The sequence below is a fragment of the Cajanus cajan genome, chromosome 1, assembly GCF_000230855.2.
Source record: "Cajanus cajan strain Asha chromosome 1, NIPB_CcT2T_4, whole genome shotgun sequence".
Classification (NCBI taxonomy): domain Eukaryota; kingdom Viridiplantae; phylum Streptophyta; class Magnoliopsida; order Fabales; family Fabaceae; genus Cajanus; species Cajanus cajan.
Genome location: NC_138517.1, coordinates 85,814,012 through 85,826,868, shown reverse-complemented (window position 1 = coordinate 85,826,868; position 12,857 = coordinate 85,814,012). Strand labels below are relative to the sequence as shown.

At 32.6% G+C, this 12,857-nt stretch overlaps 1 protein-coding gene across 1 annotated transcript; it reads left to right on the top strand.

The window, feature by feature from the left end:
• The first annotated feature begins 7,412 nt into the window (after positions 1 to 7,412).
• Positions 7,413 to 10,258, top strand: LOC109812712 (U-box domain-containing protein 17). Its single transcript, XM_020376735.3, has one exon. The coding sequence runs from the start codon at positions 7,910 to 7,912 to the stop codon at positions 10,058 to 10,060; it is 2,151 nt and encodes a 716-aa protein (XP_020232324.1). The 5' UTR covers positions 7,413 to 7,909; the 3' UTR covers positions 10,061 to 10,258.
• Positions 10,259 to 12,857: the final 2,599 nt, after the last annotated feature.

Genomic DNA, 12,857 nt, shown 5'->3' with positions numbered 1-12,857 from the left:
TTGCGCTTGGTGTAGCTCCATGGTGTCACATGTGACATACGTTAGAGACTCTCTACCTCACTGACACCAAATGCAAGATTGGTAGTATCGAGTGCGATGAGAGCTCTTTGACTTAATTAGTCATGTCGGGTGTGGGTTGAGGGACACCAAGCGTGGTTACCTTAAGGGCTCTCTGACTTGGTGACATTGGACTCTTATTGAGTGGTGCTAAGCGTGATCAAGACAGTAACTTTTTGCCTAAACGAGATTAAGTTATACGGAATACTTTTAATATAAAATGATTGCAAAATTAATATATACATATATATATATATATTATTAGAAACTAAAACTAAATTTTAAAATATTTTTAAAAACTTAAAAATATATTTAAGTAATAATTACTCATTATAATATATGTAGTAATTAAGTATGAGCGGATGAGAGAATATTTTAGATTAATTATTAGTTTTGAATTTGAGTTCTAAATATAAAATTTATATTATTTTTTTTAATTATTTTATAATTAATTATGCTACTTAATTAAGATTGTCACTGTTGTGATCTAATAAATAATAAGTATAAAAAAAAGGTACATTTAGTTAGGACTGTCGTTAGAAAATACAACATTGAACATAAATTATTGAACAATAGAGATTAAAATTATTCATTTTAAAAAATAAAGACACAAATCGAATAAATTTATTTAACAATAAAAATTAAATTTTAAATTATTGAAAACTTTTTTAAGTCATTAAATAAAAACTTTTTCTATTCAACGTAATTTAAGTTGACTTGTCTTAATTTATATGATAGAATGCGTGTAATATTTGGACATTACAAAAAGAAAAAGAAACTTCAAACTGTACAGACGGAATAAAATTAGCAACTTTTTTTATGGAATGCACGTGATATCTGGATGTTGAATTAGAAAAGGAAAAAATAATGTGTTTATTTTTTGTTAGTAAAAAGCTTTATACAATTTATTAATTTTAGTTAGGAAGTACTATTTATATAAATAGTTACTATTAAAGAATTCAATAAATTTATCATAATTAATAATTTATAATTTATGATTAGATAATAGCGTAATAGACTTTTATACAACAAACATTATTTTCTCAAAATGAAATAACTTTAAATTGTAGATACGGAAAAGAATTAGCACATTTTTTTTTTAATGGTCGTGACTTGCTGTGCTTCTTATAAAGAAAATATTTTAATTATATGGTTGAAATTTGTTTTTCTCTTGCTCTCAATTCTCATTGAATATACAACATGTTAAAAGTATAGGTGTTGGATAAAAAAAATAGTTTGCAGATGAGTGATGTTAGTAAGAGATAAGAACAAAAATGGTGTGATAAGCGAGAAGGGTTAGCGTGATTCACTCTTATCAATACCATTAATCCATTCATTCATTCCTATGGCGCAAGTCAAATGTCACCTGTTCCTTCAGCTTTCCAAACAATCTTCGATTCATTGTGCGCCACGTGGCTTCATTTTACCATTTTAATTTTCATTAGAACCGTCTAGATGGATTATTTTCATTATAAGAAAAACTATGGTTTAATTTATCATCAGTCAATGAGTCAATCCGTAACTTTAATTTAAATTCACTTAATTTTTTTATTTTTTATTTAAAATGTAAGTTTATGTAATTGTATATTTATATTGACTAAATTATATATATATTATTAGTTACAAATTATACACACTATTATTAGTTACAAATTATCATAATTAATGTTAATACTTTTTATTTTTTATAATTTAAGATAGTTGTAATTATCATATTTAAAGTAATCATTTTTCTTTTGTTAAGTTTAATGATTTTTTATTTATTTAAATGAAAAAAAAATGTAAGTGAGTCAATTTATTTAGCTCACTAATCTATGGTGAGAGGGGTCAATTCATCTTTCATAGGCTCGTCCAAAATTAGGTTGGATTACCCAAGCTTTGAACAATCTATGATAGGTCAGGTCGGATCAAATAGCCCTCTACGGTAACTCTCATTGTTATAAATATCATACTTAATGTATTATGACTTCGTATCATGTGCAAACAAAAAGTTAAATAATAAAATATCAAAAATTTAAAAGTAAAGTACAAGAAGTCAATTCAATTTACTTTTCATCGCATGTCTAGAAATTATGTGCACTCTCACATATTTATGAATTTATCATATCATTACTAATCTCATTAACAATCAAATTGTTACATTGATAGTCAACTAACTATTACAATCCGGCATCTAATGTCAAGATATAATACATAGTCATGGAGGAGATATGAAAAAAAGGATAACAAAATTGCAAAATCATAAAAAATAAAAGAATAATATATAATTAAAATTATTTTTTTAATACATTCTCAATATGATTTTTAATAAAGTATTTTTTAGTTACTGAATCCTTAATTATTCAATTTTTTTTAATTTTTAACAATAAAAATTGTAGGGAAAGAAGATGCATATATATAAACAACTAAAATATATACACAAGGTCTAGCCTAGGGTTCAATGTACAAAATACATCCAAAATAGTCAAACTAGTGGTCAAAAACAACAAAACATCAAATATCATCCACTGCATCTGTCAGCCACAGACTTGTCTTTTACACACTAGCCTATCACTGCTCTGCTCCCATACATAGTATAATCATTGCAGTCCAAACCACAAGGAAACAACAAAGAGTAAGCTAGTGAAAAGAAATTAGCATATATACATATAATTTCAAGAATTATATCAGTTACAGTCATCAGCATATCATCTAATACAACAACATCAACATACAATTCATCACATATACAACATAAACAGCAGTAAACAAACAATAATATGTCACGCATATCAGCTCAGAGATCTCCTACAACAGCTCAGCCTTACAGCCTACAATAACTCAAGCTTACGGCCTACAACAGCTCAGCCTTACGGTCTACAACAGCTCAGTCTTTCGGCCTACAACAACTCAGCCTTATGGCCTACAACAGCTCAGCCTTTTGGCCAACAACAACTTAGCCTTACGACCTACAATAGCTCAGCCTTACGGCCTACAACAGCTCAGCCTTTCAGCCTACAACAGCACAGCCTTTCAGCCTACAACAGCTCAGCCTTACGACCTACAACAGCTCAACCTTACGGCCTACAACAGCTCAGCCTTACGGACTACAACAGTTTATATCAGCATGCAACACATCACAACAATAACAGCATACCACACAGCTCAACATTATACAGCACAGCTTAAACAACTCACAACACAACAATATTATAAATCAGCTCAACATTCATCAATTAACAGCTCAGTTCAGCAAACATCAACAATTTCAGCTAATATCAGCATATAAATAATGATCACATCCGCGCCCAGCGCACTCATGGTCGCGCCGGAATGGCCCAACCAGGGAGCACCAGGGCTCAAATGCGCCCAACACAATTTCAATTGCGCCCGGCGTGCTAGGAGGCAGAGACTCCAAAGAGCCTCACATGCCCGACGTGCCAAACTCGCGCTCGGCGCATGGTAGGCAGAGACCTCCCCAAGGTCTCACGTCCGACGCAATTACAGTTGCGCCCAGCGCCACCTCTGGCAGAGACTTCCAAGGAGTCTCCACGCCCGGCAAGACGTAGTCACGCCCGGCGCAACACCAGAAACCCAAAAGCTATGTTACTTACTGATATCGCGCCTAGCGTGGTCCAACCACGCCCGGCGTGGGCCATCAGAGGCTCCTATTGTTAAGCTCGCCCGACGCACACAACCTTGCGCCCAGCGGGCTTGCCCAATAGAGTCCTCTGATGGTCACGCGCTCGGCGCCAAGAATTGCGTCCGGCGTGATACCCAACAACAACTCACCAAGTTTGAAATTTCTTCAAAATCCTACAAAATCAAGTCATTCAAACACATGCAATCGGCCCAAAACTTCACATTTTCATCACACAACACGAAAATCAGGTAATTTCTAGCATGCAACCACAAATCATCAAAATCCCCAAATTTCATCAAAAACCCCGAAACCCCGAAAACGAAATTTCCTCCAAATACAACCATCAATACGCAAGAAATTAGCCAACAAGTGAGTCCCAAGCTCACTCCCAAACAACTAGCATGAAAAAACTAACTTCCCTTATCTCAGTGAAGAAATCCGAGCTCCGAAAAGATGAAATGGAGAAGAAGGAGAAGCTTAGGAAGCTCCACACAACTTAGCTAGAAATCCAACCACCTACTCTTGACCAGCACCTATGCTCACCAAAGAAGGAAGAATCAGCAAGTGAGTAGGAAATTTGGGGGGGGGGGGAAAGAAAAGTATATGAGGGAGTGAGAATGAGAGTGTGAGTGATAGAGAGGGAGAGGAAAAGGAAGTGAAGGCTGCAAGGGTCTCACAAAAATTTTCATTCACAATTGAGTTTAATATTTTAAAAAGTAACTGATATATATTAAATATAAATCTTTATTTTATGCAATAATGTTTTACAAATTTTTTTTCAACGAGAGAATTTGTAAGATTTTTTTCAACTTCTTATCTAATTTAATTATTACTTATCATAATTATTTATTAATTAAATAATAATATTTTTAAATAAATTATCAAAAAATAAAAAAATTACAATACAAATTATTTATTTTAAATCTAAAATATAATTTATATATTTAAAATATTTATGTATATTTAATTTAAATATTTATATATAATAAATATGGGCGTAAATAATAAAATAGTAATAATAGTATGAAATAGCAATATGGTTATTAAAAAGCATATCGGCTTCCCCGTCTACTTTTGTATGTTTGGAGAATCTGAGCGGTCAACTTGGCGTTTGGAGTGGTGCCTAGTTCTTTCTTTTGTTTGGTCAAAAGAGAAATAAAAATAAAAAGGCATTTATCTCCTAATTACAGTTAAGCAGTAAGCATAATCCACCTCATTATCATAATCGCGTGCCCCATCTCTTTACTCAAGTCAACTCTTTCATTTTTATTTAAAACCGCTCTTTCATTTCTCTATTTTTCCTTCCTATCATTTTTTTTGTCTTTTTAATAAATTACCCTTTCTAGAGTCAAATCTAAGAAAACATTAATTAATTTGTACGTGAAATAAAAATAATAAAAATTATTTAATTTTATTAATTTCAATTAAAAATAATTTTTTCTTTACCAAATACTAACTTTTATTGAAATTTGATGTTAAAAATAATAAAACTATTAAAAACAGAATTTTAATTAAATAAATAACATTTTAGAGATGGTAACATTAAATAGTATAAAATTGTTTTTTTTATTGCATTTATTTGAGTTTACTTTTTTTTGAAATTTTTATACTTATACAATATTAGTCTTATCAATTAAAATTATAATGATATTAATAAAGTCTGATCCTATAATCAGGTACATAATAATCCGACCTTTCATTATTAGACCAATCATATTAATTTAAATTTTAAAATTTATATATAATGGAAAAACATTAGTATTTTCTGAGATTTTGTGAGATTGCACATCTTATATTATTTTAACGAGTAACACATTATAATGGAACATGATATCATTTTTTTCAAACAATTAAGAAAGTTAATATGATGTATGAAGGGCATTAGTGTCATATTTTCAAACAACTAAGACTCCGTGTAGAGATAGAAAAAGAGATTAATGTATAATATCACGAAACATTATAGATATAAATGTTATTTAATTTTTAATTATTCATATTTAATTAATTCTTATATATTAAACATAAATTTTTAACTTTTTATCAATTATAGAATTTTTAATTTTTTTAACATTTTATTTAATTCAGTTTTTGTTTACTATATTTGTTTATTAATTAATTTTTGATATTTTAAAATAATCTATCAATGAATAAAAATAATATTGTATTATAATATAAGTTATTTATGATAAATTTAAAATATAACCTATATATTTAAAGTATCTATTTATACTAATTTTAAATATAATTTATACATCCAAACATCATATTTATTTGCAGTATAAATTATTATAAATTTTAATTATATTTAATAAATATTTAGTCTATGCACAAGTTGAATTATTAGTTTTTATTAATATTTTAAATACTTCTTAATAAAAATTATTATGATGTATTGTAAAACACGATAAAAACCAATTAAATAGCACAAATACTAATTTAAATTGAAAAATATCAAATTTGCATTTTGTTAATTTTTTTTTATAACCCATCACAGTTAAACACCAGCCCTTTTGTAGGTATACAATTATCACACCAAGTTTAGAATCAATGATCTGGTACATATTATCCTAATTACTTATTTATAATACTCACTCTGACTTTTACTTATAATAATCACAAGTTTTGTTTTCAAAAATGCTTTCTTCACGTTGTTAAAAGAGTAGTGATTTGTAGTAAGACAAGATTAGCTATGATTTTAACTGAATTACTAGTACAGACCTATTAGTGAAAAGTTTAAATAATATACTCAAGGTTTTAAATTTAAACTTTGTTACCAATTTTATATTAAATTAAAAGGAATTAGTGATTTAAACAAAGTATAATTACTAATTTATTAAAAAAATTCTACCAACTTATTTTTTAAAATATATTTTAAATTTTTTAAACTTAAGATAAATTTATTTTTAATTCCTTAAATTTAAAACTGATATTTTAAAATTTTATGATTTTTTAAAAAATTATTTTAATTTTTATATTCAAATTTTATCGAGAAATATTATCACATAAAATCAAGAGAGAAAAATATATGTAAATTTTTTTTTAATGTAAATATCTAATATTTTTCGTTGTTAAAATGATGAGTAAATACAATAATATAACACACAATATTAGTAAATGATAACTAATCAGGATAAAGTGATTTCAATAATTAATGGAAATTACAATCTATTTCTCTCCATCAAGATAGTTTCCTTATAGTAGCAAATATGTTGTGAAGGGATATAATTACCAAGTTAGGAGATGAATCTAAGAGAGAAAAATAGGGCATTGAAAAACACAGAATAGATAATGTACCCATTTTTGAATTAAAGTAAAGAAAGTAATAAAAAACCTCAGAACGGTAGCAAATGCATCGTATTTCCTTATCTTGTGGGTGGAAAAAGAAACATGATGCACACATATCAAGGAACTGCAAACAGTGTGGACTTTAAGAGTCTGAAATGATAACCAAAGAAAGCAACGAAGTGCATCAAACAGTATTTCACCCACAAAGTCAAAACGAAGACAACACACGACGTGGAGCCACCAATTTCACCTTCTATTACCATTTAAGCCTCACCTGACAGCGATAGCAACCTATTTCAAGAACACTAAAATCGTAATTTCCCACAAAAGCCGAACCGTTCTTTTTTCGGTTGACAACCCAAACCCATCTTTAACCCTTTCCTTTACTCTTTCCCTGTCTCGCAATTGAAACCATCAAACCTAACCCAAAATAAATACAAAATATACAAATAAACGAATGGACCAGAATCTGCATGATCAATCCGTCAAACTTAGGAAAGTCGTTGTCACGCAGGCTGCATCGAAACTCCTACGGGATTGAAAAATTAGAAAAATTTGAGATAAAGAAACAAAGTCGTAACCTTTTTCTTTTCCCTCTCGTACTCATACGCGGATTCGGCACATTTTTTTTTTCAATTTTTTTTTTAATTCTCTCTCTCAATTTCAATCTCATCGCTTCTTCATAACCCTTTGAACATTCAACTCCCCACCCAACACCATCACCAACTGTTTCATACTCTTTCTTTCTCTCTTGCGTGTGGCGTTTGGAAAGCAAGAATTTTTTTCCCTGGAAAATTTATTCTCTGCCACCCCAGATCTGAAACTTGTGCAAGTCCTCGCCTTTCTCCATTAAAGCTTCTGGGTTTCCGAAGTTATCATCTGGGCATTAAAAAAATAACACGTTTTGGGCTTCCTCGTGGACTTGGAAACCCTAGGATTTCCCGTATGGCTTCAGGGGCAATTTTTTCGTCGCTCCGGCGGAGAAGGTCGCCGACGTTGGAAGCGTTTCTGGCCCCCGTTGACTTGAGCGACGTCGCTTTGGTTCAGACCCTTGTCACGGTGGCGAGCGAGATTGTGTCGTGTTTCTCGAAGCGTTGTTTCTTCTTCCAGCGCAAGAACTCGCGGTCTCTGATCCGAAGAGTGGAGGTTTTTCAGCTGCTTTTGGAGTATTTGAGCGATTCCGATTCTGGCTCGTGTCTTCCCCCAACGGCGGTGCTTTGTCTCAAGGAGCTTTACCTCTTGCTGTACCGCTCCAAGATTCTCCTCGATTACTGCGCCCAATCGAGTAAGTTGTGGCTCTTGCTTCAGAACCATTCCATCTCTGGTCACTTCCACGATTTGAACCAAGAAATTTCGACCCTTTTGGATGTTTTTCCTGTTAAGGATGTCGGGTTGAGTAAGGATGTTAGGGAACAGGTTGAGCTCTTGCAGAAACAGTCCAGGAGGGCTAGGCTTTTTATAGATATGAATGATGATGCTCTTAGGATCCGGTTTTTCTCCTTTCTTGACGAGTTTGAGAATGGAAGGATTCCTGATTCTACTGAATTGAGGTCTTTTTATGTTGAGAAGTTGCAGATTCCGGATGCTGCTAGTTGTAGGAGTGAAATTGAGGCCTTGGAGGAGCAGATTGTAAATCATGAGGGTGACATTGAGCCTACTATTTCTGTGCTTAATGGATTGGTGGCTATGACTAGGTATTGCAGGTTTTTGCTCTTTGGATTTGAGGAGGATGAGCTTAGTTTGGAGAATGGGACTAAGAAGAAGTCTAGAAGGAGGTTGATTACTCAGGAAATTGCTGAAACGTTTTTGACTGTTCCTAAGGACTTTTGCTGTCCAATTTCGTTGGATTTGATGAGAGACCCGGTGATAATTTCCACGGGTCAAACTTATGATAGGAGTTCCATTTCCAGGTGGATGGAAGAAGGGCATACCACTTGCCCCAAAACAGGCCAAATGCTTGCTAACACTCGCCTTGTTCCCAACCGGGCTCTCAGGAATTTGATTGTGCAGTGGTGCACTGCACATGGAGTACCCCTTGACCCTCCGGAGGTCATGGATGTCATGATGGCTGATGCTTTTGCCTCGGCATCTCCCACCAAAGCTGCCCTTGAAGCCAACAGAGCCACCGCCACGCTTCTCATTCAACAGCTCGCTCATGGCTCTCAATCTGGGAAGACTGTGGCCGCTCGGGAGATTCGGTTGCTTGCCAAGACTGGAAAGGAAAACCGCGCCTTCATTGCAGAAGCAGGGGCCATTCCTTATCTCCGGAATTTACTTTCATCGCCTGATGCTGTTGCTCAGGAGAATTCTGTGACTGCACTGCTCAATTTGTCCATATATGACAAGAACAAAAGCAGGATAATGGATGAGGATGGTTGTCTTGGATCAATTGTTGATGTGTTGAGATTTGGACACACCACTGAGGCACGGGAGAATGCTGCTGCCACGTTGTTCAGTCTATCCGCAGTCCATGACTACAAGAAAATAATTGCAGATGAGACCGGAGCGGTTGAGGCCCTTGCAGGGATGTTGCAAGAGGGGACTCCAAGGGGAAAGAAAGATGCTGTCACAGCCTTGTTCAATCTTTCCACACACACTGAGAATTGTGTTAGAATGATAGAGGCTGGGGCAGTGACAGCTCTGGTTGGTGCTTTGGGGAACGAAGGAGTGGCCGAAGAAGCAGCCGGTGCGCTGGCCTTGATTGTCCGGCAGCCTGCTGGGGCCAAAGCAGTTGTGAATGAGGAAGCAGCGGTGGCTGGATTAATTGGAATGATGCGTTGTGGAACACCGAGAGGTAAAGAAAACGCGGTTGCAGCGTTGCTTGAGTTGTGCCGTAGTGGAGGTGCAGCTGCAACCGAAAGAGTTGTGAAGGCGCCAGCTTTGGCTGGATTACTTCAAACCCTTCTTTTTACAGGAACAAAGCGTGCAAGAAGAAAAGCAGCTTCACTTGCAAGAGTGTTTCAGAGATGTGAGAATGCATCTCTACATTATGGTGGATTAGGTGTAGGCTATGCGTTTGCTAGCAATTCAACTACAACTAGGGATACCAGCTTTGCCGGTGATGTTTCAGTACCAATGTCAATTTCTGTTTTATAGTGGTAATACTTTTGTGTTTACTCAGTTCCCAATTTTTGTTGTAAGTCTTTACTGATTCTTTCATTGAAATTTTAAGTCATAAGAAATTATAGCAATGTCATATGTATAATGTATTCCAAGAGATTCACGAGCCTTGTTGAGCCGTTAACGATGCAATAGAGAATGCTCAACAAAAGAGACAGACCATTTCTGGTATCATATTTGTAATTTGTTTCCTGCCCTTCTCTTTTCTCAATTTGTCTAGTTATTTTTCATAACACGCACATATGTGGAATCGTATCATAATATGTAAATGGGGATATTTTTGCCTGGTCACGTTACCACAAATTCTAAACAATCTACCAGCGTTGTCTACCTTATTGTGTGAACAATTACTATATTTCTGTGTTATAATTTATTCCTGTTTTCTGTGGTCATCATATTTTGGTTAAAGCGTGTTTTATAAATTGAATTTGTTCTCCAGTCCTGAGTCAACAAATTGGGTGTGTTCAGATTGAGTTGCGTTCAAAGCGTGTAACATGCGTGATTGTTAATTGTTTAGTTAGCACAGTCCACTATATCCCTTCCTAGAAGAATCTAGACTAGTCTATACGGGTGAATGTTCTATTCTTTATGTCCACGATGTCATTGATACACTTTTTTTTGGCATAAAGTCAGAACGAAGGTAGATCACAGATGAGATGCTTCGTGTCTCGACTCTCCTTGCCTTTACGTGTTGTGTGAAAGTGAAAGCAATTGGGAAGGCATTTGTATGGTGAAAAGGTACGAGGGTATTTTTTGTTACAAAATTCTACAACTAATTTTATGAAGATCCTGAAAACAAGTTAGGAGGTAGATATTTCAAACATGGATATTATTCTCGAAATTAAAGTAATTGGCCCCTTTGAGTGGTGCAGGATAGTCATCAGACTCATCACTTATTCTTCTTTCCCATGATGATGACGCTCATGACCCAACCAAGTTTGCTCCAATCAGATTCTTTCCATGCCTGCACATCACCACTCTATTCAAAAGTTGGTCACATGTTTGGTTTGACAATTTTATTTTCAATACCAAAATTTAATTTATCTTTATTTTTCTTTCAAATATTTCTATAAGGAATAATCATTTTTGAAAACACAAAATAAAATCAAATATACATAATAGCTTTGTAATTAAAAGATATTTTCTCATAGTACACAAATTCTAATGTTCCTGCCGTATATTTTCATTCAAAATAAAATAAACTAAAAAAATATTGATTAGCCAAGGAAGAATAAGAAAAAGTATTGAACGGAATTGAATTTTCCATGTGAAGAATATGGTGTCCAAAGATTTGCTCGTAATCTTAGTTTCTTTCCAACGAATGGATAGATAATAATTTCAATGATTTAGACCGTGTATTATGCATATTAAAATACTAATTTCATCTTAAATATTAACAACAAGAAAACTCTTATTTTTATGATTTAAAATTACTTATAAATAAATTTTCTTACAGCAAGACTCTCTTAGTAAAAAATAAAAAGAAAAAAAACTCAAGGTCTTTCTAAATAGTCCAAGCAGTTGGAGGGGTTCCAGTGAAGTGGTCCAAACAATGGCCATGAACTTATGGTAGTTTGTTTGTTTCTACCATTACTTTTTGGGAAGTAATTAGAGCCACACTTGACTGTGGTGTTCTAAGTGCTTGACGTACGCACAATCACACATACTATTAAAAATCAAATACTCTATCTATACACGTTCTAATGTAAATTTTATCATTAAAATATATTTTAAAATCAGTTTTATCTAACTTTAAAAAAATCACTTAAACTTGTGGGTATTAATTAACCACATATATACACGTCTCATTGCATAGGGTAATTTCCATTACGGGCATAGTAGTGATGATATTTTTGTTTTTGGCACGGGTGAGGTAAGGTGGGTCATGGCTTCAGCAGGCAAGTATTTAATATTAAAGTCAAGAATAAATGAATGGAAAAGAAAGTGGAGACACAGAGGACACATAAATGAAAAACAATTGGAGATTCGGCCAGAAACTTATAATCAGAGACATGGTGGTAGTTGAGGTTGAGTAATATACTGCAGTTGGAGTAAGAGGGTTGTTAATGGTGAATGTGAATAATTTTCGATTGCTTTATTGATATGATCCCAAGCTTGAGCCTCTGTTGCTCCATCATTTTGTCCCAGCAATGGCTTAGTTCATCAAGTTTATTTTTGGCTAATGGGTAAAGTAAAGCTTCGATATAATAATAAATTAAAGCTATTATTTTAATATGCATGTCAAATATTTATATATATACTAAAATTTATAATAAATTATATATATATATTATTTGAATATATAGATTATATTTAAAATTTATATAAATAGATATCTTTAAAATATTAAAATCTAATTCATAAATAATTATAATAAATAAAAATCAAATTAAATAAGAAGTTGAAAGAATTATTAAAAACTTGTTTAAAAGATTCTCTAGAACTAGAACCGTTCTCGTGGTATTTAATATATAAGAGTTAATATGTGTGGATATCAAATTATTTTAATTTAGACAAAAAAATTATTGACTTATTGAGTATTTAAATTATTATCTTTATTCATTAATTTTTATTGATTCATATTTTATTTTTATGAAATGGTATATATATATATATATTCTTGTAAAATAAGTATGTTTTGATTTTAATCTTTGTAATTATTTTTTTATTTTTCATCCTTTTAAAATTTAGAATTACTATTTTTAATCACGATTATTGTCTAATATTTTTAACTATTTATTTGTTAAGGGGTCTCACTATATATCCAAATAAT

Coding starts and splice junctions, on each gene's coding strand:
- LOC109812712 (XM_020376735.3), top strand. CDS start 7,910: ATGGCTTCAGGGGCAATTTTTTCGTCGCTCCGGCGGAGAAGGTCGCCG.